The 21,911-nt window shown below is 46.1% G+C and overlaps 1 protein-coding gene and 1 long non-coding RNA gene across 5 annotated transcripts in view; one reads left to right on the forward strand and one right to left on the reverse strand.

Annotated features, from left to right (window-relative positions):
- The window catches only part of MED15 (mediator complex subunit 15), a 212,635-nt gene that overhangs the window by 66,692 nt on the left and 124,032 nt on the right, over positions 1 to 21,911 (forward strand). For 3 of the 4 annotated variants that reach the window (XM_030219026.1, XM_030219028.1, XM_030219027.1), the window contains exon 4: positions 16,790 to 16,819. In XM_030219026.1, the coding sequence (XP_030074886.1) occupies positions 16,790 to 16,819 (30 nt within the window). Of the gene's footprint in view, positions 1 to 16,250; positions 16,386 to 16,789; positions 16,820 to 21,911 lie in introns of those variants that run through there. The other variant, XM_030219029.1, reaches the window with a different exon arrangement.
- Positions 1,799 to 20,587, reverse strand: LOC115480382. Its single transcript, XR_003943817.1, has 3 exons — positions 20,577 to 20,587; positions 6,061 to 6,064; positions 1,799 to 1,882 (listed from the first exon to the last, which is right to left on the reverse strand). It is a non-coding gene; the product is annotated as an uncharacterized LOC115480382 (long non-coding RNA).

Genomic DNA, 21,911 nt, shown 5'->3' on the forward strand with positions numbered 1-21,911 from the left:
ACACTAGAGGACATGAATTGAGGTTGCGGGGTGGTAGACTTAGGAGTAATGTCCGAAAATTCTTTTCACGGAGAGGGTGATTGATGCCTGAAATGCCCTCCTGAGGGAGGTAGTGGAGAAAAAAAGCTGTGGTGGAGTTCAAAAAGGCATGGGATGATCACAGAGGATCTCTAATTAGAAAATGAATGGTATAAAAAACAAAACTTAAAGGGTTGCATATGTGTTTGCATGTTAAATGGTGCTTAGATGACAACTCTGGCTGTATCAACTGAGGCTGGTGCTGGGCTGGCTTGTACAGTCTGAGTCCCACATAAAGCAATCTAGTTTAGGATGGGATAGAAAGAGCTTTGATGGAAACTCCAGTAATTTGGAACGAGAGGACAGTGTCGGGCAGACTTTTACAGTCTGTCCCGCAAATGACAAGACAGGCTGGTGTGGGGTTTGATGGCAACTCCAGTAGTTGGAACATAAGGACAGAGCTGGACGGACTTCTATGGTCTATATCTCAGAAACACCAAAGAAAGGCCATGGTCAAGTATGTAATATCACGTTCATTGTTGGTTTAATCTTGAATTGATAATGAATGTGATTGGTGGGCAGACTGGATGGACCATTCAGTTCTTTATCTGCTGTCACTACGTTACTATAAGACTAGGTTTAGGGATGCCAGGGGGTACTGAGTGGGATGCTCTGTGTCCTTTCCGAGATCTCATTTTCAGTTGTGGGTAGTGCCCTTTCAGGGTAGCAGGAAGTGATTGTCTGTGGGTCCATTCCTTGCCAGTTCAGATAGGCAGCCTTTCCAGGTTTGTCGAGGAATGGACCCAAATCACATCCGTTCAGTGGGTATTGGATGTGGTTGCTCAAAGCTACAAACTGGAGTTTTCACACTCTTGGAATTGTATTTACCTGCCAAATCCCGGACAAGATAAGGACCCTGCAGAATATTTTGGATTTGTTAGCTGTGGTCCCTGAACTCAAATGGGAGGAGGGAATTAGAAGATATTCCATTCCTTCTTAGGGACAATGAAGTAAAAACTTTCCGTAAGATGCTAGGCTTCAACGGGATCAGTCAAGTGCTTTGCATATCTCATGTCAGGATGGAGATCTTGTGGTTGGTGGTTCTGCAAAGGGGAGTTCTTAACAGCTCTAGATCTTCGAGTTTTGGCTCTAGTATCAGATTCTTGAGGTTCGCAATTGTGGCCATCACTGCTAGTTTCAAGCAATGTCCTTTGGGTTGTCCTTGGCCCAAGAATGTTTTCCAAGATGATCATGGTTGTAGTGGCCATTCTTTATTGAGGAAGTCAAGGTTGATCCCTATTTGGATGACTATTTTATCAGATCCAGCACAGAGCGTGTGAGTGTGCAAGCAACATCCCTAGTGTTTCAGTTATTTTAATGTGTAAGAGAGAAGAATGGGGACACACTCTTCACGAGACGTCAAAGAGAAACTGCACAGGAGCAGAGGGCAACAAAATGACTTCGGCCTGGGAGGGGATATTTGGAAGTTCTTTATTTGTAAATCACTGGTAGAATGTCCCAACACTAGTTTTTTTTTTTGGCGGACGCAGCCACCTCCCTGAGAGGTCACAAACGTTCTATGTTCATATGGTGATGTTTGAACCTGATGCATCGGATGAATAAACACTTCAAGGTAACAAACTGCTCTCGATGTACAGTCTTTCACAAAATGGCTCTGAACACACAGCCACAATGAAGGGCCTTTCATTTCGGCTGTATTAGCTGTGAGGATGATCTGAGTGTTCTTGAAGGAGTATATGAATTAAAAGTCTCCGCCAGGATTTACAGGCAATCCCACTCAGTCCCCAACAAGTCAACCAGGGGTGCGCAAACTCACCACCTCCTAACAGAGACAGATGGGACACTTAACCCAATGACAGAGGAGAGCCTTGACAAAATCCTAAGAGACCTTCAACCAACTACCTGCTCCCTCAATCCCTGCCTATCAAAGATAGTGCAGCAGGCAAGTATGGGCCTTATAGAAGGCTCCACAAAATTAGTGAACACCTCTCTTCCTACCAACAGCATTAAAAAGGGCAGTGGTTCGCCCTCTGCTGAAGAAAAACGACCTTGACCAGGACAAACTTGAAAGTTACAGGCCAGTATCCAACATCCTGTTTCTAGAGACACTCACAGAACAGTCTGTGTTGAACTTAATGATTGGCTAGAAAAGAGTAACTGGCTAGATCCATGTCAATCTGGATTCAGACCCAGTTATGGAACAGAAACGGTCCTCGTATCCCTGCTAGATGATCTTCACAGAAACTGAGACGAGGGATTTGCCTCGATGTTAATACTACTAGATTTCTCAGCAGCTTTTGACACTGTGGATCATGATATCTTGCTAGCATGACTGACAGAAACAGGTATCAATGGAACAGTACTTGCCTTATTCAGATCCTATCTATCAGACAAGCAACAATCCATAATGCTTGGCAGCAACTCATCACCACCATGGATACTGACCTGTGGGGTACCACAAGGATCGATACTGTCACCTATTCTGTTCAATATCAACCTCAAGCCACTAACTGAGCTGATTCGGTCAGTGGACACTTAGTTCTGCATCTATGCGGATAATGTTCAGCTACTCATACCCTTTGAACCTGACTTACCTACAGCCTTGAATAAACTGATTACGTGTCTAACATCAATTCAAGAATGGGCTAAATACAACAAACTTTGCCTGAACCCAAGTAAAACTGAGCTGCTCTGGGTCCCTAACTCAAGTGGATACATACCTGTCATCAAAATCCCTTTTGGGAAGTATGAACTCCCCCTCAAATTACAAGTCATGAACCTGGGAATACAGTTAGATTCAACACTTACTCTGATTCTCCAAATCCAAGCAACCTTCAAGAGCTGCTTCTACTATTTGCGACAGCTACGCTGCCTCTCTCCTTACATTGAGAAGGTAAATCTTATCCCATTGTGCATGCCATGATAACATCAAGACTGGATTACTGCAATGCACTATACAATGGTCTGACTACAAAGGGCCAGCACCAGCTCCAGTTGATTCAGAATGCAGCAGCAAGACTCATAGAAGGTTGCAAGCGACATGACCACAGGGCTAAATTTAAAATTCTATGTCTGTTCTTCAAGACCTTGAAAGGAAATTGCCCTCAGTATCTGAAGAATAGGATGATCCTCCACACACTGCCAAGGACACTAAGGTCCTTCCAAGGACTTTCACTAACTGAACCCTCTCCAAAAGACATTACTCAATGTGATATCTGCAAGCGAACCTTCTCCGGAGTTTTCCCCAAACTCTGGAATGCACTGCCTGAAATACTCCGCTTAACTTAACACAAGACTATCTGTACTTCAGGAAGCAGGTGAAAGCTTGGCTCTTCAACCAGGCCTTTACTGGAAGAAGTAACTAACTTGTTAATCTCACTCACACACACACACACAAGAAGTGACTCGGACTGCACATACTGCAGTAGGACATATTTATCCACTCCTACCCTGAGATAATATTTAGCCATCTCTTTGACCTCATGTGCAACTCTCTTTAAATCAGTCACCTTACTTTCTAGCTCTTTCTACTTTCTTACCCATCTATATGTTACAACTTTGCCTTACTCTTCACTATCAATTATAATGTTCTATTATGTATTGTGTTGACATTGTAAGTAGTATACCATGCCATACGTTGTATTGTTGTTTGAATATTTTTACTGCTGTAATTGCCTATTGCTTACAGTATGTTTGATCTATTCTTACTGTACACTGCATTGAGTGAATTCCTTCAAAAAGGCAGTAAATAAATCCTAATAAATAAATTAAATATGGAGCTAAGAGGCTCGATAGTACATGGGGTACCTGAATATTTAGTATTTTGTAAACCAATATAAAGCTAATGTTCATTACATAGTAGAGAGGGTAACATAATCAAATTTGGTGGAGTTAGCAGTTTGAGTGCCAGGTTTTGGATTGTCTGGAGGTGTCTAATATCAGATTGACGTAGGCCGAGTTATAGTGTTACAGTAATTCATTTAACTAATTATGAAGGAATGGATCAGACCAAGAAGGGCTGAAACAGAAAAAAAGACTGCGAACTGAATAGTTCATCTTAAGTTTGTAAAAGCTACGTTGTAAGATATGTTACATCTGAGTCCTGAAATTTAGATTTTGATCCAGTATGATACCTAGGATCTTCACAGTAGAGTGAAATCAGCAATGGGAACTGTAATTCTGGCAAGCTGGTTCTGACTAAAAGGATCCCAGAAGATTCGGTTGCAGTATTTGGGAATCAAACCACACTGCCAGAAATCAAGTTTGCATGTCAAGGTTTGCATTGCTTGTGACAGTGTAATCGATAAGGTACAAAAATTTGTATATCAGCGTACACGTAGAGAGAAAGTGCTGAGTGTGCCAGAAAGAGAAGCGGGATAAAAGATGTTGAATAATATAGGGGCTGCTAATAAGCCCTGAGAGACCCCCCCAAAGGAAAAGAATATGGGCTGGACTGAGAGTCACGCCAGTGGACCATGTTAGTACAGCCCTAGAGGTATGACGCAAACCAGGCTAGTACTGTATTTGTAACACCAATTTCCTGTAGACATTGGAGGATGGTCAGTAGTATCAAAGGCAGAGGATGTCTAAGGAGACTTAATACTACTGTCTTGTCCTGAGCAAAATGTTGATAAAGGAGTGTAGTAATTCTGAAGAGTGCTGTTTCTGTACTATGGCCTTTTCTAAACCCGGTTTGGGTGTAAGGTGTCGGTCTTTTCCAAAAACTCTTCTAACTGGGCGAGAACAGTGATTCTGTCAACTTTCCTAAAAAGGGCAGCTTGGCAATTGGACAATAATCTGTGCCTTTGAGTTTGTGATCTTTGTGTTTGGGGAGGATAGAGGTTCTCTTCCGAAGCACCAAGCCTGTGGCCAAGCTCTCCATGAACATCATGCGGATGAAAGGTAAAGGCAGACTGAAGAGCTGTTAACAAACCCTGATGGGATGGGTTCATATGGAGCCATAGTAGGCCTAATAGAGTCTAAAATCTTTGACCACAGACACCAGTCTGTACGTCTGGGGAGCTCACTGCCAGAGTCAGGTGACTCAGGGGATGTGGTCAATGATGGAAGCATCTTGGGCCATCAACCATTTATGTCGTAGGTCTTCAGCACTCTAGTCATGGGAAGCTAGTCAGAGTGGATTCTGACAATGCAACAGTTGTTGCTTACCTAAAAAAAACAAAACAAAAAAAAACAAGGGTGCACAAGGAGTATGGATGTAGCCCTGGAAATATTTTTACTTCTTTGCAGGGCAAAGGTACATCTTCTCGTTCTTTCAGCAGCACACAATGCAGAGGATCTCAATATAAGGACTTGATGGGGTGGTCCACTCATGGACTTGATGCCTTCATGCTGGACTTGGAAGTTAAGTCACTACATTTGCCAGAAGGAGCATGGTTCTGAGGTAGGACTGCATAAGAATGGGGATTGTGAGAATCCCACAGAACCTATGAGATTCCTGTGGGTATGGAAGAAGTTGCCACGGGATTTCTGCAGGGATGGAAGAAGTTGCCTTGGGAGTGTAATCATAGTCTCTGGTGACTCCAGAATGAGGCTTGGAATGTACAGAAGGGCAATTGGAGCACCAGAATGAGACTTGGAATGTATGGAGAGAGACAGTTGGAGCAGCAGAATGAGGCTTGGAATGCCCAGAGAGGCAGCACATCATAGGAAAGGGTGTGGGAGTCCATGCAGAGAGCTATTTGGATGCCAGAGCTACTAGGGTTTATTATAAACTACCCCACCTGCACGCAGTAGAACAGTGGAATACACAGGAGCCCTGCTAGATACAGTTCAAGCTCGAGCCTTCTTGCTCCTAGCGAGAGTGGATAACATAGTAATATAGTAGATGACGGTAGATAAAGACCTGCACCTTATGCCTAGAATAGACCTATACGTCTAGCTCCATATCTACCTGTTTTCAAATCTATGCTGAAAACCCACCTTTTCACTGCTGCTTTTAGCTCCTAGCCACTACTCAATTGCCCTCCCCTTGTCCCTTCCTTCCTTCTCACCCATTACTTCCCTCACCCGTAACTGTCTTGTCTGTCTTGTATTATTTAGATTGTAAGCTCTTTTGAGCAGGGACTGTCTCTTTGTGTCATGTGTTCAGCGCTGCGTGCGTCTGGTAGCGCTATACAAATGCTAATAATAATACTACTAATAATACTGCCCATCCAGTCTGCTCAACAAGATAAACTCATAGTATAAGGTATGTTGAGCTTCTACATATATGTATACTTGATCCGTCCTTGCCATTTTCAGAGCACAGACTGTAGAAGTCTGCCCAGCACTGACTTTATTTCCTAATCACTGGTGTTGCCATCTAATAACCACTAAGCTTGTTTGGTTCCATGCCTTGATTTTGCTTTCCTCACAGGTCCGCAGCCGCAAGTAGGTCACACTTGCAAGATGTTGAGATTACTAGGGTCGTTATCTCTGATATAATAAAGACTGTTGGACTCACGTCTCCAGTGGTGAATCGTCTATTAGTCTCTACTTTTGCCTTCTGAGATTACTAGGCCACATGGTCTCCACAGTGCATGTCACTCACATGGATCACCTCCATTTGAGCGGGACTCAATGGACTCAAGATTCCCAGTGGTCTTGGGCCACAGGGAACCTGGCATCTGAGTCCCCTCAGAGCTAGTTCAATCCCTACTCTGGTGGACAATTTGGACTACCTTTTGAAATTCCACCCCCTCGGAAGATGTTGACAACGGATGCATCTAACCTCGGATGGGTAGCTTATGTAGATGGGCTTCACACCCAAGGGGCACGGTCTTCTCAGGAAACATATCTCCATATCAACCTCTTGGATATAAGGGCCGTATGGAACACTCTAAAAGCTTTCAGAGATCAGTTACAGAACCAAATATTCCTTGTCATCAAGCAGATGAAGCCATTACGTATGGGTTATGTCCATCAACCAGCAGGGGAGATAGAGAGCACTCAAACTTTCACAGTGCCCTCTTGGCCAGCTAGCTCCACTGCCCCTTCAGTATTCTCTATCTCCCTTAGCAGGGTGGCTGCAGCTTGTTCGAGCTCCAGAAAAATCTGCCGGGAGGTGGTTCCTGGCTTGCCAGTTGTTAACCGGGGTGTTGGAGGCTATAGCAGCTTCACTTTAAAGGCACATAGGTTAGCCCTTTCCCTGCCTTACCCATACCTCTGTGGATGTGGACATATTGCCTTGCTTTCCCTGTCCTTACCCACCAACAGTGGATGCAGGCATATAGGTTCACCCTTTCCCTGCCTTTCCCACTCATCTGAGCCTCCAGAGTCTTCAATACCTCTGCTTTCCTCACAGCTAAAAAAAAAAAAAAAAAAAGTCGCGTCGCGTTTTTAAACGCAGAGACGCTGGAACAGAGGTTTTTGACCTGATTTTCAGCAGGATCGTAGTTGTACACTAGATCCTTTGAGGTAAGAGTGTTTTCCAACTCCTCCGGGGTGGGCCCGCGATCGGGGCGATTTTGGCGCGAGACCGCCATTTTGGATTTTACCGCCGTTTTTTCGGCGATGGCTGCGGACAATGTAAAGCACTGTTCCACTTGTGGCAAGCGCAAATCAGCAGCAGGGCTCTGTAAATCGTGCTGTACTGGTGTAGGAGCCGGCCCGAGCATGGCGAGCGATGTTTCTTCCCGCTCTGAGCTGGCAGCGGGCGCCATTTTGCTTACACCGCATGGCGCGGCCTCCGTGGACACGGAGAGACCTGAGCCGGGTGGGGCACCTTGAGATGAGGTTATTTCAGGAGTGGCTAGCACCGGACAGGATTTGGGTGCCCAGGGTGAGATTTTCTCCCCGGATTTTGTGCTTTTGCTGCATACATGATGAAAAGAGCCCTTCCTCAAGGGTCGCCTGAGGCTCCTCTGATTGCCCCCCCGATGGATTCTGGCCTGGGACTGCCCAGTGAGGCTTTTTTCCCCGGATGCTTGGCCTAAAGATAAGCGCAGAAGGGTTAATTCCCCTTCAGATTGTGGTGCACCTTTTTCCCCCCCGTGGTCGGGGTGTGAGGATTCGGAGAACTCTGACAGACGTTCTTGGTCTGAGGAACCAGAGTCAGGTGCGAATTTACCACAGGATCTGGATGATCCCTCTGCGGTGAGGATTTTCCACTGTGATGAGCTGCCAGCGCTTATTTCAGATACCCTGCAGGCCCTCTCGATTGAAGATCCTGACAGTGGCATGGCCTCCTCGGGTAATCCCAGGATGGCTAGTACCAAGAAAGCTGCTCGGGCCTTCCCTTTGCATGACTCCATCCTAGAGCTTGTTTCGGCTCAGTGAGCTGACCCCGAGGGACCTTTGAGAGTTTCCAGGGCTATGGGGCAATTATACCCTCTGCGTGAGGGACATATGGCTCGTTTTCAAATGCCTACAGTGGATGCCCTAGTCACTGCGGTGGCAAAGAGAACTACTCTCCCTGTTGAAGGAGGTGTTGCCCTGAAGGATGTTCAAGACCGTAGGCTGGAAACAGCGTTGAAACGGTCCTTTGAAATTGCAAGTCTCACTGTTCGGGCGTCTGCATGCAGCTGTTATGCTGTGAGAGCCTGCCTAGCTTGGCTGCAACAGGCAGTGGCTCAGCCCGGAGATGGAGCGGAGCCCTTCTTGGATGTGGCTCCGCGGATGGAGGTGGCCTTGACCTTTCTGGCTGATGCCTTTTATGGCCTTGTCAGAGCTTCGGCTAAACAAATGGCAGTAGCAGTGGCGGCTCGCCGTCGTCTGTGGCTACGACACTGGGCAGCGGACATGGCCTCTAAGCAAAGGTTGGTGAAGTTGCCTTTTCAAGGACTTCTCCTATTTGGTGAGGAGTTAGAGAAAATTGTGAAAGGCCTGGGTGATCCAAAACCCCAGCGCTTGCCCGAAGATAGGCAGAGGCCTTCCTCTAAGGGCCAGGCGGTCCACTCCTCGTACAGACCTCGCTTCCGTGAAACTAGAAGGTACCGCCCGGGGCGTTCTGCTGGGTTCACTTCACGTGCCCATGGTCAGCAGAGGAACTCCTTTCGCTCGGACAAGCGTTCCGCAGCTGGTGGCTCAAGACCAGGAGTTCAGGGGCGACCCTCTCAATGATGGTGCGCCTGCCCTCTCCTCGATGCCTGTCATCGGAGGACGGCTTTCCCTCTTTGTCGAGGAGTGGGCCAAGATTTCCTCAGATCAGTGGGTTCTGGACCTGATCAGAGATGGATACAGAATAGAATTCAACGCCCCAGTAAGAGACGTGTTTGTGGAGTCCCGATGCGGTTCTGCCGTCAAACGGGCGGCGGTGGAGGAGACTTTACAAGGTCTGATTCAATTAGGGGCAGTGACCCCGGTGCCTCCCGCCGAGCAAGGCTGTGGCCGATACTCCATCTACTTTGTGGTGCCGCGAAAAGGTGGGTCCTTTCGCCCTATTCTGGACTTAAAAGAAGTGAACAAGTCCCTGAGAGTGCGGCATTTCCAGATGGAATCCCTGCGCTCCGTCATTGCGGCGGTTCAGCCAGGAGAGTTTCTCACGTCTCTAGACCTGAAAGAAGCTTACTTGCACATACCAATTTGGCCCCTGCACCAGAAGTTTCTGAGGTTTGCGGTGTTGGGAAAACATTTCCAGTTCAGGGCCTTGCCTTTTGGCCTCGCCACAGCTCCCCGAACCTTTTCGAAGGTAATGGTGGTAGTAGCTGCTTTTCTCAGGCGAGAAGGTATCAGGGTTCACCCGTACCTAGACGACTGGCTCATCAGAGTAGACTCTGCAACAGAGAGCTTACAAGCTACAGCCAGAGTGGTCTCAGTACTGCAATCTCTAGGCTGGGTCGTCAATATGGCCAAAAGTCACCTGTCCCCTTCACAATCTCTAGAGTTTTTGGGGGCCAGGTTCGACACAGTCTCGGGCTATGTGTTCCTACCCGAGCTAAGGCGGTGCAAGCTTCAGAATCAGGTCCGTCTGCTCCTGAGGATGCCCCGCCCGCGAGCTTGGGACATTGTCCAGCTGCTGGGATCGATGACAGCCACGATGGAAGTGGTACCCTGGGCGAGAGCGCTCCTGAGACCTCTACAGTATTCCCTACTCCGGAGATGGTCTCCTATTTTTCAGGATTACCAATGCAGACTTACTTGGCTCCCTGCGGTCCGTCTCAGCATGGAGTGGTGGCTCTTGGACAGCATGCTGCGGCGAGGAATGCTGCTGACGCTCCCCGGTTGGTGCCTAGTGGTAACAGATGCCAGCCTGAAGGGCTGGGGCGCACACTGCAAGGGGAAGAATGCCCAGGGTCTATGGACACCCGAGGAGTCGGAGTGGTCCATCAACCGCCTAGAGTTGAAAGCGGTGTTTCAGGCGCTTCTGGCCTTTCAAGTGACCCTGGAAGGATTGGCTGTCAGAGTGATGTCGGACAACATGACAACGGTGGCCTATATAAATCGACAAGGCGGAACAAGGTGCAGAGCACTAGCCGCGCAGGCCGAACTGATTTGCCACTGGGCCTGTCTGTCGGCAGCTCATATTGCAGGTCAGAGCAATGTGCAGGCCGATTATCTGAGCAGGCATCAGATCGATCCAGCAGAATGGAATCTGGCAGCCGAAGTATTCCTGCAGATCTGTGCCAAATGGGGCAAGTCCGTGATGGATCTAATGGCGACAAGTGCCAATACCAAAGTCCCGTGCTTCTTCAGCAGACGGAGAGATCCTCGCTCGGCGGGGTTGGATGCCTTGGCTCAACCCTGGCCTCCGGGTCTACTTTATGTGTTTCCTCCATGGCCCTTGATAGGGCGCCTGCTCTTGCGGATTCGGCTGCACCCAGGAGAAGTGGTCCTCATCGCCCCGGATTGGCCAAGGAGACCTTGGTATGCAGACCTCCGACAGATGCTCCTGGAGGCTCCTCTGCTGTTACCCCTGGTACCGAACCTGTTGACTCAGGGACCGGTAGCCATGGAGGACGCCGGCCGCTTTGGTCTTACGGCATGGCTATTGAGAGGGCGCAATTGAGGGATAAAGGTTATTCCAATAAAGTTATTTCCACTCTCCTGCAAGCCCGCAAGCGGTCCACTTCCGTGGCTTATGCCAGGATTTGGTGCCTCTTTGAGTTTTGGTGTGCTTCCAGAGCCATTGTTCCAATGCGGGCTCCTGTCTCGCCGATTCTGGACTTTTTGCAGGAAGGTGTACAAAAAGGCTTGGCCTATAATTCCCTGCGGGTGCAGGTGGCAGCGTTGGCCTCCCTTCGTGGTAAGGTGGAAGGCGTGTCTTTGGCTGCTCACCCAGATGTGGCACGGTTTCTTAGAGGGGTGCTTCGGCTCCGACCTCCAGTGCGAGCACCCTGTCCAGCTTGGAACCTGGGGCTAGTTTTGAAAACCCTGCAGGCATCTCCTTTTGAGCCGCTTCGGCGAGCATCGGAGAAAGACTTGACACTGAAGGCCGTTTTTCTGGTGGCCATTACCTCGGCGAGACGGGTGTCAGAGCTCCAGGCGCTGTCCTGTAGAGACCCATTTCTGCAATTTTCAGAGTCCGGAGTCACGGTTCGGACCGTGCCTTCCTTTATGCCTAAGGTGGTTTCAGCCTTTCACTTAAACCAGCCTATTTTCTTGCCCTCTTTTTCAGATGAAGAGTTTCCAGAATCTTTTGGGCAGCTGCACCTTTTGGATGTGCGCAGGACTCTGCTGCAGTATCTGCGAGTTACTAACTCTTTCAGGACTTCTGATCATCTATTTGTTTTGCTATCCGGTTCTCGCAGAGGGTCTCCAGCGTCTAAAGCCACTATTGCCCGCTGGCTCAAAGAAACTATCTTTTCAGCTTATCTGCTGGCCGGCAGGGTTCCGCCTGTAGCCTTTAAGGCACATTCTACTAGAGCGATTTCTTCCTCTTGGGCTGAAACTGGAGCACTCTCTCTTCAAGAGATATGCAGTGCAGCAACATGGGCTTCTAAGCTCTCCTTTGCCCGACATTACAGGCTGGATGTGGCTGCCAGGGGGGATGCGCGTTTTGGTGCACAAGTGCTAGCGCGTGGTGTGGCTTGTTCCCACCCTATCTAGGGATTGCTTTGTTACATCCCATACGTAATGGCTTCATCTGCTTGATGACAAGGAAGGGAAAATTAGGTTCTTACCTTGGTAATTTTCTTTCCTTTAGTCATAGCAGATGAAGCCATGAGCCCTCCCTGTATGATTGTCTGTATGCTGTGAATCTGTTTTCAGGTTCTGTTCTAATTTCCTGAAGTTCCTTCCTTGGGAGAAAGTTGGAAAACAATCTTCAGGATTCATGTTCAGTTTAAATTTAGGAGGATGTGTTCATTCCCTCCAGCATGTTTTTTTGGGAGTATGTGTTGATTCTCTCCAGGAGGCGCGTGTGTTCCCCTCCAGTTCTATAAATAGGAGGATGCGTTTATTCCCTCCAGGAGGATGTGCATTCCCTCCTTTATGAGTTCATGCCCTTGTGATGGGCCATCGTTCGCTGTGAGGAAAGCTCTTGTGATTCCCATTGCGGTTTGCCATACTGCTTTGGAAGCTTCAAATACTGAAGAGGCAGTGGAGCTAGCTGGCCAAGAGGGCACTGTGAAAGTTTGAGTGCTCTCTATCTCCCCTGCTGGTTGATGGACATAACCCATACGTAATGGCTTCATCTGCTATGACTAAAGGAAAGAAAATTACCAAGGTAAGAACCTAATTTTCCCGTACCTCTTGTTTCAGGAGGCAGTGGGGATGTGGCAGTGGCCTGTCCTTCATGGGATGGTCCTACGGGCCATGTAACTGGTTGGCAAAGAAAGCAGCCTGGTGGACAGACTGAGCAGGGTGGTGCAACCTTACAAGTGGTTTCTCAACATGGGCATAGCCTGCAAGATCTTCCAAGTGAGGCACTCCCTTGGTGGATCTTTTTGCCACTCATCTGAACAACAAAGTCTCTCAGTTCTGTTCCAGGCTTCAGTCACACAGCAGACTAGTGTCAGATGCCTTTTTCCTACATTGGGGGAAGGGTCTTCTGTATGCATATCTTCCCATACTGGCTGAGGCAGATCTGATTCCCACTTCTTCTGGAGTTGTCCTCTGAAGAACTGTGGAAACTGGAGTGTTTTCCGACCATCATGCAAAGCGAGGGGATTCTTCTGCACCCCAACCTCCACACCCTGGCCCTCATGGCCTAGATGTGGAGAGCATATAATTTCAGTCCTTGGATCTGCTTGAGGGTGTCTCCAAAATCTTAGTTATAGGAAAGATTCCACTAAGAGATGTTATTTTTTTAAATGGAAGTTTACTGTCTGGTTCAAGGTCCTAGATCCTCTTATTTTCCGTACATAAAAACTGATAGAATACCTCCTGCACCTCTCTGACTCTGGTTAGAAAACCAACTCTGTAAGGATACACTCAGTGCTTATCATCTTTGTGTAGAGAGTAAGTCAATCTCTGTACAGCCTCTTGTTCGATTCATGAGAGGTTTGCGGTTTGCAAAGCCCTCAGTCAAACCTCCTACTGTGTCATGGGATCTCAATGTTGTTCTCACCCAACTGAGGTATCTGACCTGTGAAGTTGTGTTTTTTTTTTAAATGGAGGTTACTTCAGTTCACAGTCAGTGAGCGTCAGGCCCTAGTAGCTGATCCACCTAACACAAAATGTCATCAAAAAAGAGTAGTTCTTCACACACACCTGGAGTTCCTTCTTAACTTGTCAATCTTCTGCCAGCATTTTTTCCCCAAATCTCATGCCCATCCTGGCAAAAGCGTACTGCATACCATTAGACTAGTCTTTTAAAAAAAATATTTTGTTTTAATCTTAACAGGATGGGGTTAGCCATTGGCAAATGCTCACTTTCTAATTGGCTAGCAGATTGCATCTCCTTCGCTTATTCCCAGGCTGGGCTGACTCTTGGGGGGTCATGTCACGGCTCATAGTGTCAGGCTATGTTGGTAGCCTACTTAGATCAACCTCCATTGAGGATAATGCAAGGCTGTGACGTGGTCTTCAGACCACACATTCACATCACACTGCTGCCTTGAGCAGAATACACAGTGTGACAGCCAGTTCAGTCAGACAGTCCTGCAGAATTTATTTAAAGTCTAGAATCCAACTTCACCCTTCTTGCATACCCTCCTGCCTTCTCTAGGAGTTGTCTTCAGCCATGTCATCTGACTGATGGACCCCCATTCACGTGTCAGGCAGGAAGGTACCCGTGCATATGTGGTGGGATGCTGCTAGAACTTTCTTTAGCTAATACACGCTAGGCAGCATTCGCACTGGGCTCCATCTTTGTTGTCACCCACATGCGAGAATACTTGGCCTGCTGTCCTTGGAGAATACCTGCTACAGGTGAGTAACTTCGCTTTAGCCAGGCCCAGTAGTGCTGATGGCACTGGACTGGCCCATATGACCTTGATTTATGGATCTAATTTTTCTTCAGAGCAATTGACCTCTCTGCCTTCCTCTGGAGAAGGACTTTCTAGTGCAAGGCCCCGCGGTGGTGGAAGATCCCTCTCCCTGTTGTCTTACCACTTGGATCTTGAGCAGTTGTGTTAGATGTTATTTTAATACTCATCCACACCAGAGAGAGAGACACTTCTTTGGTGTATGCAAGAGTCTGGCTAGTGTTAGGCATGTGGTGTCTTGCCATAGCTGTATCTCCCTTTAAAGCATCAATAGCATAGGTTTTAGCTTTCCTCCAGGAGAGTCACAAGAAGGGATTGGTCTTGTTTCAAAGCTTTTAGGTAGCTGCTCTGGCATGGTTTCAAGCTTGGCGAGGTCTTTGTTGGATGCTCATCCCAATGTGATTTGAATCTTAAAAGGGGTAATACATCTCAGGTCTTGGTGTGTCCAAACTATCCTGGGTGGAGCTTGAATCTGCTGCTTAAGACACTAGGCCTTTCACCTTTCAAACCATTGAAGAAAGCGACTCTTAAAGATATTACACTAAAATCAGCTTTTCTCTTAGTCATTTTGTCTGCTTGCAGGGTTTCTGAACATCAAGCTCTGTTTTTGTAGAGATTGTTCCTGTGGTTTTCTTTACGGAAACCGGGGTTTCAGTCTGTACAGTTCCTTCCTTTCTTGAGAAAGTGGTTCCTCTGTTTCACTTGAACCAATTTCTCAACCTTCCTTCTTAGGAGGAAAGAATATAGGACTGAGTTTAAGGTACTTAAATACTTGGATGTCCACAGAATCCTTTTGAGATACTTGGAGATAACCAATGAGTTCTGGAAAACTGACACTGTTTGTCCTTTTTATTTATTTGTTTGTTTGTTATATTTGTATCCCACATTTCTCCACCTATTTGTAGGCTCAATGTGGCTTACATGGTACCGGAGAGGCGTTTGCTGACTCCGGTGTGAACAAATGCAAAGTGATGTTGTGGTAAGATAAAGTTCATGTGGCAGAGCCACATTAGGGAATCATACAGCGGAAGAGTTGTGTTATGTGCGTTCCGTATTTAGTTTTGTTGTGTTGCAGAGATGAGGCATTTAAGTTGGATCGGTAGGGTATTCTTTTTTAAACAGGTTAGTTTTTAGTGTATTCTGGACGTTTAGGTGGTCATATGTCGTTTTCAAGGCTTTTGGTAGTGCGTTCCACAGTTGTGTGCTTATGTAGGGAAAACTGGATGCGTAAGTTGATTTGTATTTAAGCCCTTTGCAGCTTGGGTAGTGCAGATTCAGATATGTTCGTGTTGATTCGGATGTGTTTCCAGTTGGTAGGTTGATCACGTCTGTCATGTATCCCGGGGCTTCACCGTAGATAATTTTGTGAACCAGGGTGCAGATTTTGAAAGCAATGCGTTCTTTGATTGGGAGCCAGTGTAGTTTTTCGCGGAGGGGTTCAGAAAGGGTGAAGTGGCCTCTAGAGCTATGAATGCTGATTGTCTCAAGGAAGTGGTTTCCTTTGCTTATATTCTCAATAGTAAGCAGATGCCCTTGGTCCTCTCTTCATATGTTTAAAAAGCACTATAAGACTAGATGTGACTGCTAGGTCAGATACCACCTTCAGTGATGAAGTCCTCAGAACAAGAGTTTTGTTCTCAGAGAATGCTTTGCTATGTCCCACAAGTTCTAGACTGGTCTGGTGAGGACATTAATGAAGGATGAATTAGGTCTTACCTGCTAATTTTCTTTACTTCAGTTCCACCAGACCAGCCCAGTACAGCTCCCCTTGTACTGAAGATGCTCTGGAATTGATTCACATTACTGTTCTCTTGCTGTTTGTTTAAAAAAAAGTAAAAGAGAAGAAAAGAGTAATCAAAAAAAATGAAGAGCAAGTTTTCCATTGCTTTGTTGTAAATAAACTGAAGATCTAAGACTGCCTGGTGCCCTTATAGGACAGAGCTCACAGGATTTTCTCTGTCTCCATTTGCTGATTGACGGGCATAACCCACAAGTTCCAAACTGGTCTTGTGAGACTAATGGAAAGAAAAATAGCAGGTAAGATCTGATTTATCCATTTAAGGGTTGTTCTGTGGCTCAGATGATACTGCATACCACCATGCAGAAAGTCTCTGGGTTGGCAGGGACAAGGGGTGTTTGGAAGGCAGTGGTCCAAGGGAAGGAGATTATGATGATGGTTGTCGGAGTGATGCAGAGATGGTCAGTCAGGGCCTGTTGTTGTAAGGTTCTGAACAAAGCCAAGTTACATCACTCCTACATGGTCACTACAATATGTTTTGGATGGGGACTATAAAATATAGAAGATCATCTCCTGGTAGTGTAAATGAGGGTTCATGGTGCTTGATTTTAGCCTGCTTCTGATTGAAGTGGAGAACACTGCTTGAGTTGTCAAAAAACTGCTGGTGAAAATAATGGGTATCATATTTGTGTTTTCTTTGCAGACAATAAGAAGTCACAGGCTTCAGTCAGCGGTGAGTGCCTCTTAGATGCTAATTCTGTGGGGATGTGTAGTTCTTGGACCTTATCTATGTTTTCTGTGGAATAATAGGGTTTTAATAATGCTATCTCTGCAGATGGTGACCAAAAGGCCCATTTAATCTGCCTATTCCACATGCAGTACTTCCAAGCTTGCCTCATCTCAGGATCCTATTTCAATGAATTTTACTGTTTTGGTCTCACAACTTCCGCTGAAGCCGTTCTATATGTCCATTTTCTTTCTCTGAAGGGAAAGATCCTTATATATGTTCTGAGACCTGTGGTGCATATCTTTATTCTGATAGCTCCTCTGGGCCACGTGTACTCTCATATCCTTTTAGAGATGGGGCCTCTGTATTTAAATTTTAATTCAAATCAGTATATATCAGTATATATAATCCCCTTTTATCAGAAACTTTGTTTCAAGCTGGAGTACAGCAGGCAAACAATCATGTACAGTACAATTCAAATAAAGAACTAGGCATTCTTTTCTTCCAAAATATATATTTGTAGATATAGTGATTTTTAAGTCTGTCCCCATATGCTTTGACAGAGACCACTGACCATTTTAGTAGCTGTCCTTTAGACCGACTCCATCCTATTTTACCTTTTGAAGATATGGTCTGTAGAACTGTACACCACTCCAACTGAGGTCTTGCCAAAGGATCTATACAGAGGCACTTGCCATCTCCTCCCTTTTCCTGCTGGCCACTCCTTTCCCAGTGCACTTTTTCTACCTGCTTGGCCACCTTAAGATCATAAGACACGATTACCTCTAAGTCCCACTCTTATTTCATGCGCAGAGATACTTCACTCCCTATACTATACCTTAGAAAATGACACGGTTACTGTTACCGTGGATTTACTGTGGTAAATCAGTGGTAATGACAACACTGCAGTCAGAATTACTGAGGATGCAGTAACAAAACTGCGCTATGGGAACAGTAAAAAGCCTTGTTCCTGTGGTTAAAACAAACAAAAAAAAAAAAAAAAGCCCAAAACCTTTGCTCCCTTCTTGTCTTCATCCCCACAGGTTTGTTACTTACATTCTCCTGCAGCCAGCAGTGATTTACACAGACCTGCTCTATGGCCTTCCTCCTTCTGCGTCCTACCCTCTCTTCTGCAACTTCTTGTTTAGTGATCAAAACAGGATGTTGCAGTAGAGAGGGTGGGATGCAGCAGAAAGAAGGCCATGAAGCCGTGTGAATCACTGCTATTCGCAGGAAAATTATAGGCACTGGGTAGAAAAGTTAGACCCATGGGGTGGGGGTGGGGGGGCTGAAGGGAAATGAGAGGTGCTGGAAGTATGGGATGTTTGGAAAGGATAGAGGTGCTGGACCCATGGGGGGTGGGGGGGCTGGAGGGAAGGGTGCTGGCCCACGATAAGGAAAAGGGAAGGGAAAGAGATATTGGACCGAGAGGATGAAGGGAAGGGAATTGGGACTTGATATATACTGCCTTTCTGTGGCTTTTTTACCACTATATTCAAAGCGGTTTACATAGTATACACAGGCACTTATTTGTACCTGGGGCAATGGAGGGTTAAGTGATTTGCCCAGAGTCACAAGGAGCTGCAGTGGGAATCGATCCCAGTTCCCCAAGATCTGGAAGAGAGAGAGTCAACCACTTGAACTCACAGCGGGAAGGAGAAAGGGAAGCAGGGCAAGCGGGTGAGCCAGATGCTAGAAGGGGTAGGGAGAGAGGGAAAGAAGCTAGGTGGGGTTAGAGAGGAGAGAGACATACTGGTGTGGAAGAGAGAGAAGCTGTACATTGGGAGGTAACAGAAACAGAGGAGACATGATGTGCTTGGAGGGGGGGGGGGGGGGTCATAGGGAAAGGGACACAAAGTGGAGATACTGAGTGGGGATGGTATATGGGTATATGGACACAGGCAATGCAGACACAGAAGGGAGATGTTAGAAGGGAGATGGGGGGCCAGGGACATAGATGAGCGATGTTTGACACTGGAAGAGGATAGGGAGGTGATGATGGATGCGGGGATATGAAAACAGGGGAGGGAGATGCTGAACATGGTGGACAATAGGGACACAGATGTTTATTTCAAATTTGATACCCCACCAAATCTGTAACCAGGTCTAGGCAACTTTCAATTACATTAAAAATAATAAAATATTTGAAAAGAATGCCAGAAAGTATACCACACTCACACAAGAACTCAAGTTACCCAAACCCCAAAAAACTATTGCGCTAATGCAGCTTCAAAGGATCCAAGGGATGAGGGGTCTAAAGGGTATCCAAATGCTTGCTCAAAGTAGTAGGCTTTCAGCAGAGTTTTAAATTTGGGGAATGATAGTTCAGAATGAAGATATGGAAGAAGGCTATTCCCTAATGAGTGGGATGAAAAATAGTAGGCTGAACTTCGGGTTGATTCATAATGTGCATTCCTAGTTGATGGGAGGACTAGGCGGTGAGAATCCAGAGATCGAAGTGCACGAGAGGGGGTGTTAATGAAGAGTAACAGAAGATAAATAAGAGGGAGAGCCAAGATGAAAAGCATTGTGAGTTAAACAAAGAACCTTAAACCAACATCTAAAGAGGATAGGCAGCAAATGCAAATGAGATAGAAGTGGTGAAATGTGATACCACAATTTAGCATTGCAAAGAAAACAGGCTGCAGTGTTGTGAAGTGTTTGAAAACAGTGAAGAAGATACCCTGAAATACCACAGTAAGGCAGAGTTACAGTAATCAAAACGAGTGATTACAAAGGCGTGAATTAGAGAATGGAGAGCAGCAAAATCAAAAAGGTGTTTGAATGAGAATCCAGTAAAAACCCTTCGTTATCACTTGGAGACCTGATGATCAAAAAACAGTTTTGAGTCAAAAATAACACCCAAATAATGAAACCAGAGAAATTTGAATGTCAGGGGTTACGTGAGATAGAAGGGGGAGGCAGTAGACCTGAAATCCAACAAGCTGCTGTTTTAGTAGGATTGAGAACCATCTTGTGTTCCAACAACCATGAAGACACCGTTGAAGAGGAGCAAGATCCGGAGTAGCAGGAGAAACTGGGAAAATGAGAATATTATCTGTATCGATGAAAATTTGATGGTATAATCTTGGAGAAGTGCTAAGGGACTCAGAAAAATGTTAAATAATAGAGGGAAAAGGATAGAACCTTGAGGAACACCACATCTAATAGACCTAGTAGAGGAGATTGAGGAAGAAGTGGAAGCAGCAAAACTTCTATCTGAAAGAAATTAAGAGAACCACTGATACACCGTAGCAGAAATACCCAAAGAGCGAACTTGAGCCAGCAATAAAGAGTGGATTTACAAGATCAAATACACCAGAAAGATCCAAAGAGACTAAGAGAATTACCTTACCAGCATCTAGAAAAGAATGAAGCTCATTGCTAAGAGCGGTTACAATGCTGTGCTGTGAACTGCCCGAAATCCAGTTTAGTGGGGGTGCAAAATGTGATGGTGATCAGTAAACTCAAGTAACTGTTCAACAACCATTTTCGAAGTGATTTTTCAAAAGAATAGAGAGGCTCGAGAGAGGACAGCAGTGGCTTTGGACCGAGGGGTCAGATACAGGATTTTTCAAGAATAATTTATTGCTTTTTTCCAGGGGGTAGGTACCAACATGGTAGACAGGCTCAGATTAACCAGATATAATATTAAAGGGGAAAGATCATGTCTAGATATTTTAATCCAAGAAGAGGGGAAAGTATCACGAAGAGATGTAGTCAAGCGATTGGAAGATGAATGGGGAACATGGAGTGAGAAGACATGCCAAATGGACAGGAGAACCTGGTGATTGAGTTAAGAGAAGATGGAGGGAAGCAGAAACCAGAGCCTGAGACCAACAAGATTTGAAAAATAACCAGACAACAAAAGTTAGAAAAAATAATTTTATTTTCTATTTTGTGAGGGGTATATCAGATTTGAAATGTACATTCTGCCAGAGCTGGTGTTATACATGACTGAGGCCCAGGGCAGAAATTTGGGAGGGAACCCCAGAGTCCATTACCAGGCTGCACTTTCTTCAGCTTCCAGCAGGCTTGGGGCTCTCCTAATCAGGGACCAAGGCAGTTGCCCTAGTTGCACTTCCCTAGCATGTGCCATCTTTATATTTTGCACAGGTTTGTGCAGTTGGGGTCAGAGCTTGATGGGATGGGAGGGGGGAACAGGGACAAACTTTGTCCCCCGTGTCATTCTCTATACCTCTCCCTTGGGTTTTTGCAGGCCAAATGCATGACTCTGCATTTTTTAGCTTTAAATCTTAGCAGCCAAGTTCTGGACCATTCTTCAACCTTCGCTAGATCCCTCTTAATATTATCCACACTATTGGAGATATCTAATCCTATTACATATTTTGGTATCCTCTGCAGAGAGGCAAACCTTCCACAATATCGCTTACAAAGTTGTTTAAAAGAACAAAACTAAGAACCGATCCTTGCAGCACACCACTACTACTACTACTACTACTTAACATTTCTAGAGCGCTACTAGGGTTACGCAGCGCTGTACAATTTAACAAAGAGAGACAGTCCCTGCTCAAAGAGCTTATAATCTAATAGACAAGTGAACGGTTGGTCCGATAGGGGCAGTCAAATTGGGGCAGTCTGGATTCACTGAACGGTAAGGGTTAGGTGCCGAATGCAGCATTGAAGAGGTGGGCTTTAAGCAAAGACTTGAAGACGGGCAGGGAGGGGGCTTGGCGTAAGGGTTCAGTAAGGTTGTTCCAAGCATAGGGTGAGGCGAGGCAGAATGAGCGGAGCCTGGAGTTGGCGGTGGTGGAGAAGGGTACTGAGAGGAGGGATTTATCCTGTGAACGGAGGTTACGGGCGGGAACGTAAGGGGAGATGAGGGTAGAAAGATAGTGAGGGGCAGCAGACTGAGTGCATTTGTAGGTAAGAAGGAGAATGTCCTTCCTTACAGTGACCTTCATTTACCACAACCCTTTGTCAACTTTCACTTATCTAGTTTCTAATCCAGTCACTTACTTAAACTGGGTTCCTTCAGTACAGACTTTCTGTGCAGAATAGCGTCAAAGGCTTTGTAATAATCTAAGTATACAACATCTAGCACTCTTCCTAGATCCAGCTGTCTGGTCACACAGTC

This window comes from Microcaecilia unicolor, chromosome 11 (assembly GCF_901765095.1).
Source record: "Microcaecilia unicolor chromosome 11, aMicUni1.1, whole genome shotgun sequence".
In the NCBI taxonomy this organism is placed as follows: domain Eukaryota; kingdom Metazoa; phylum Chordata; class Amphibia; order Gymnophiona; family Siphonopidae; genus Microcaecilia; species Microcaecilia unicolor.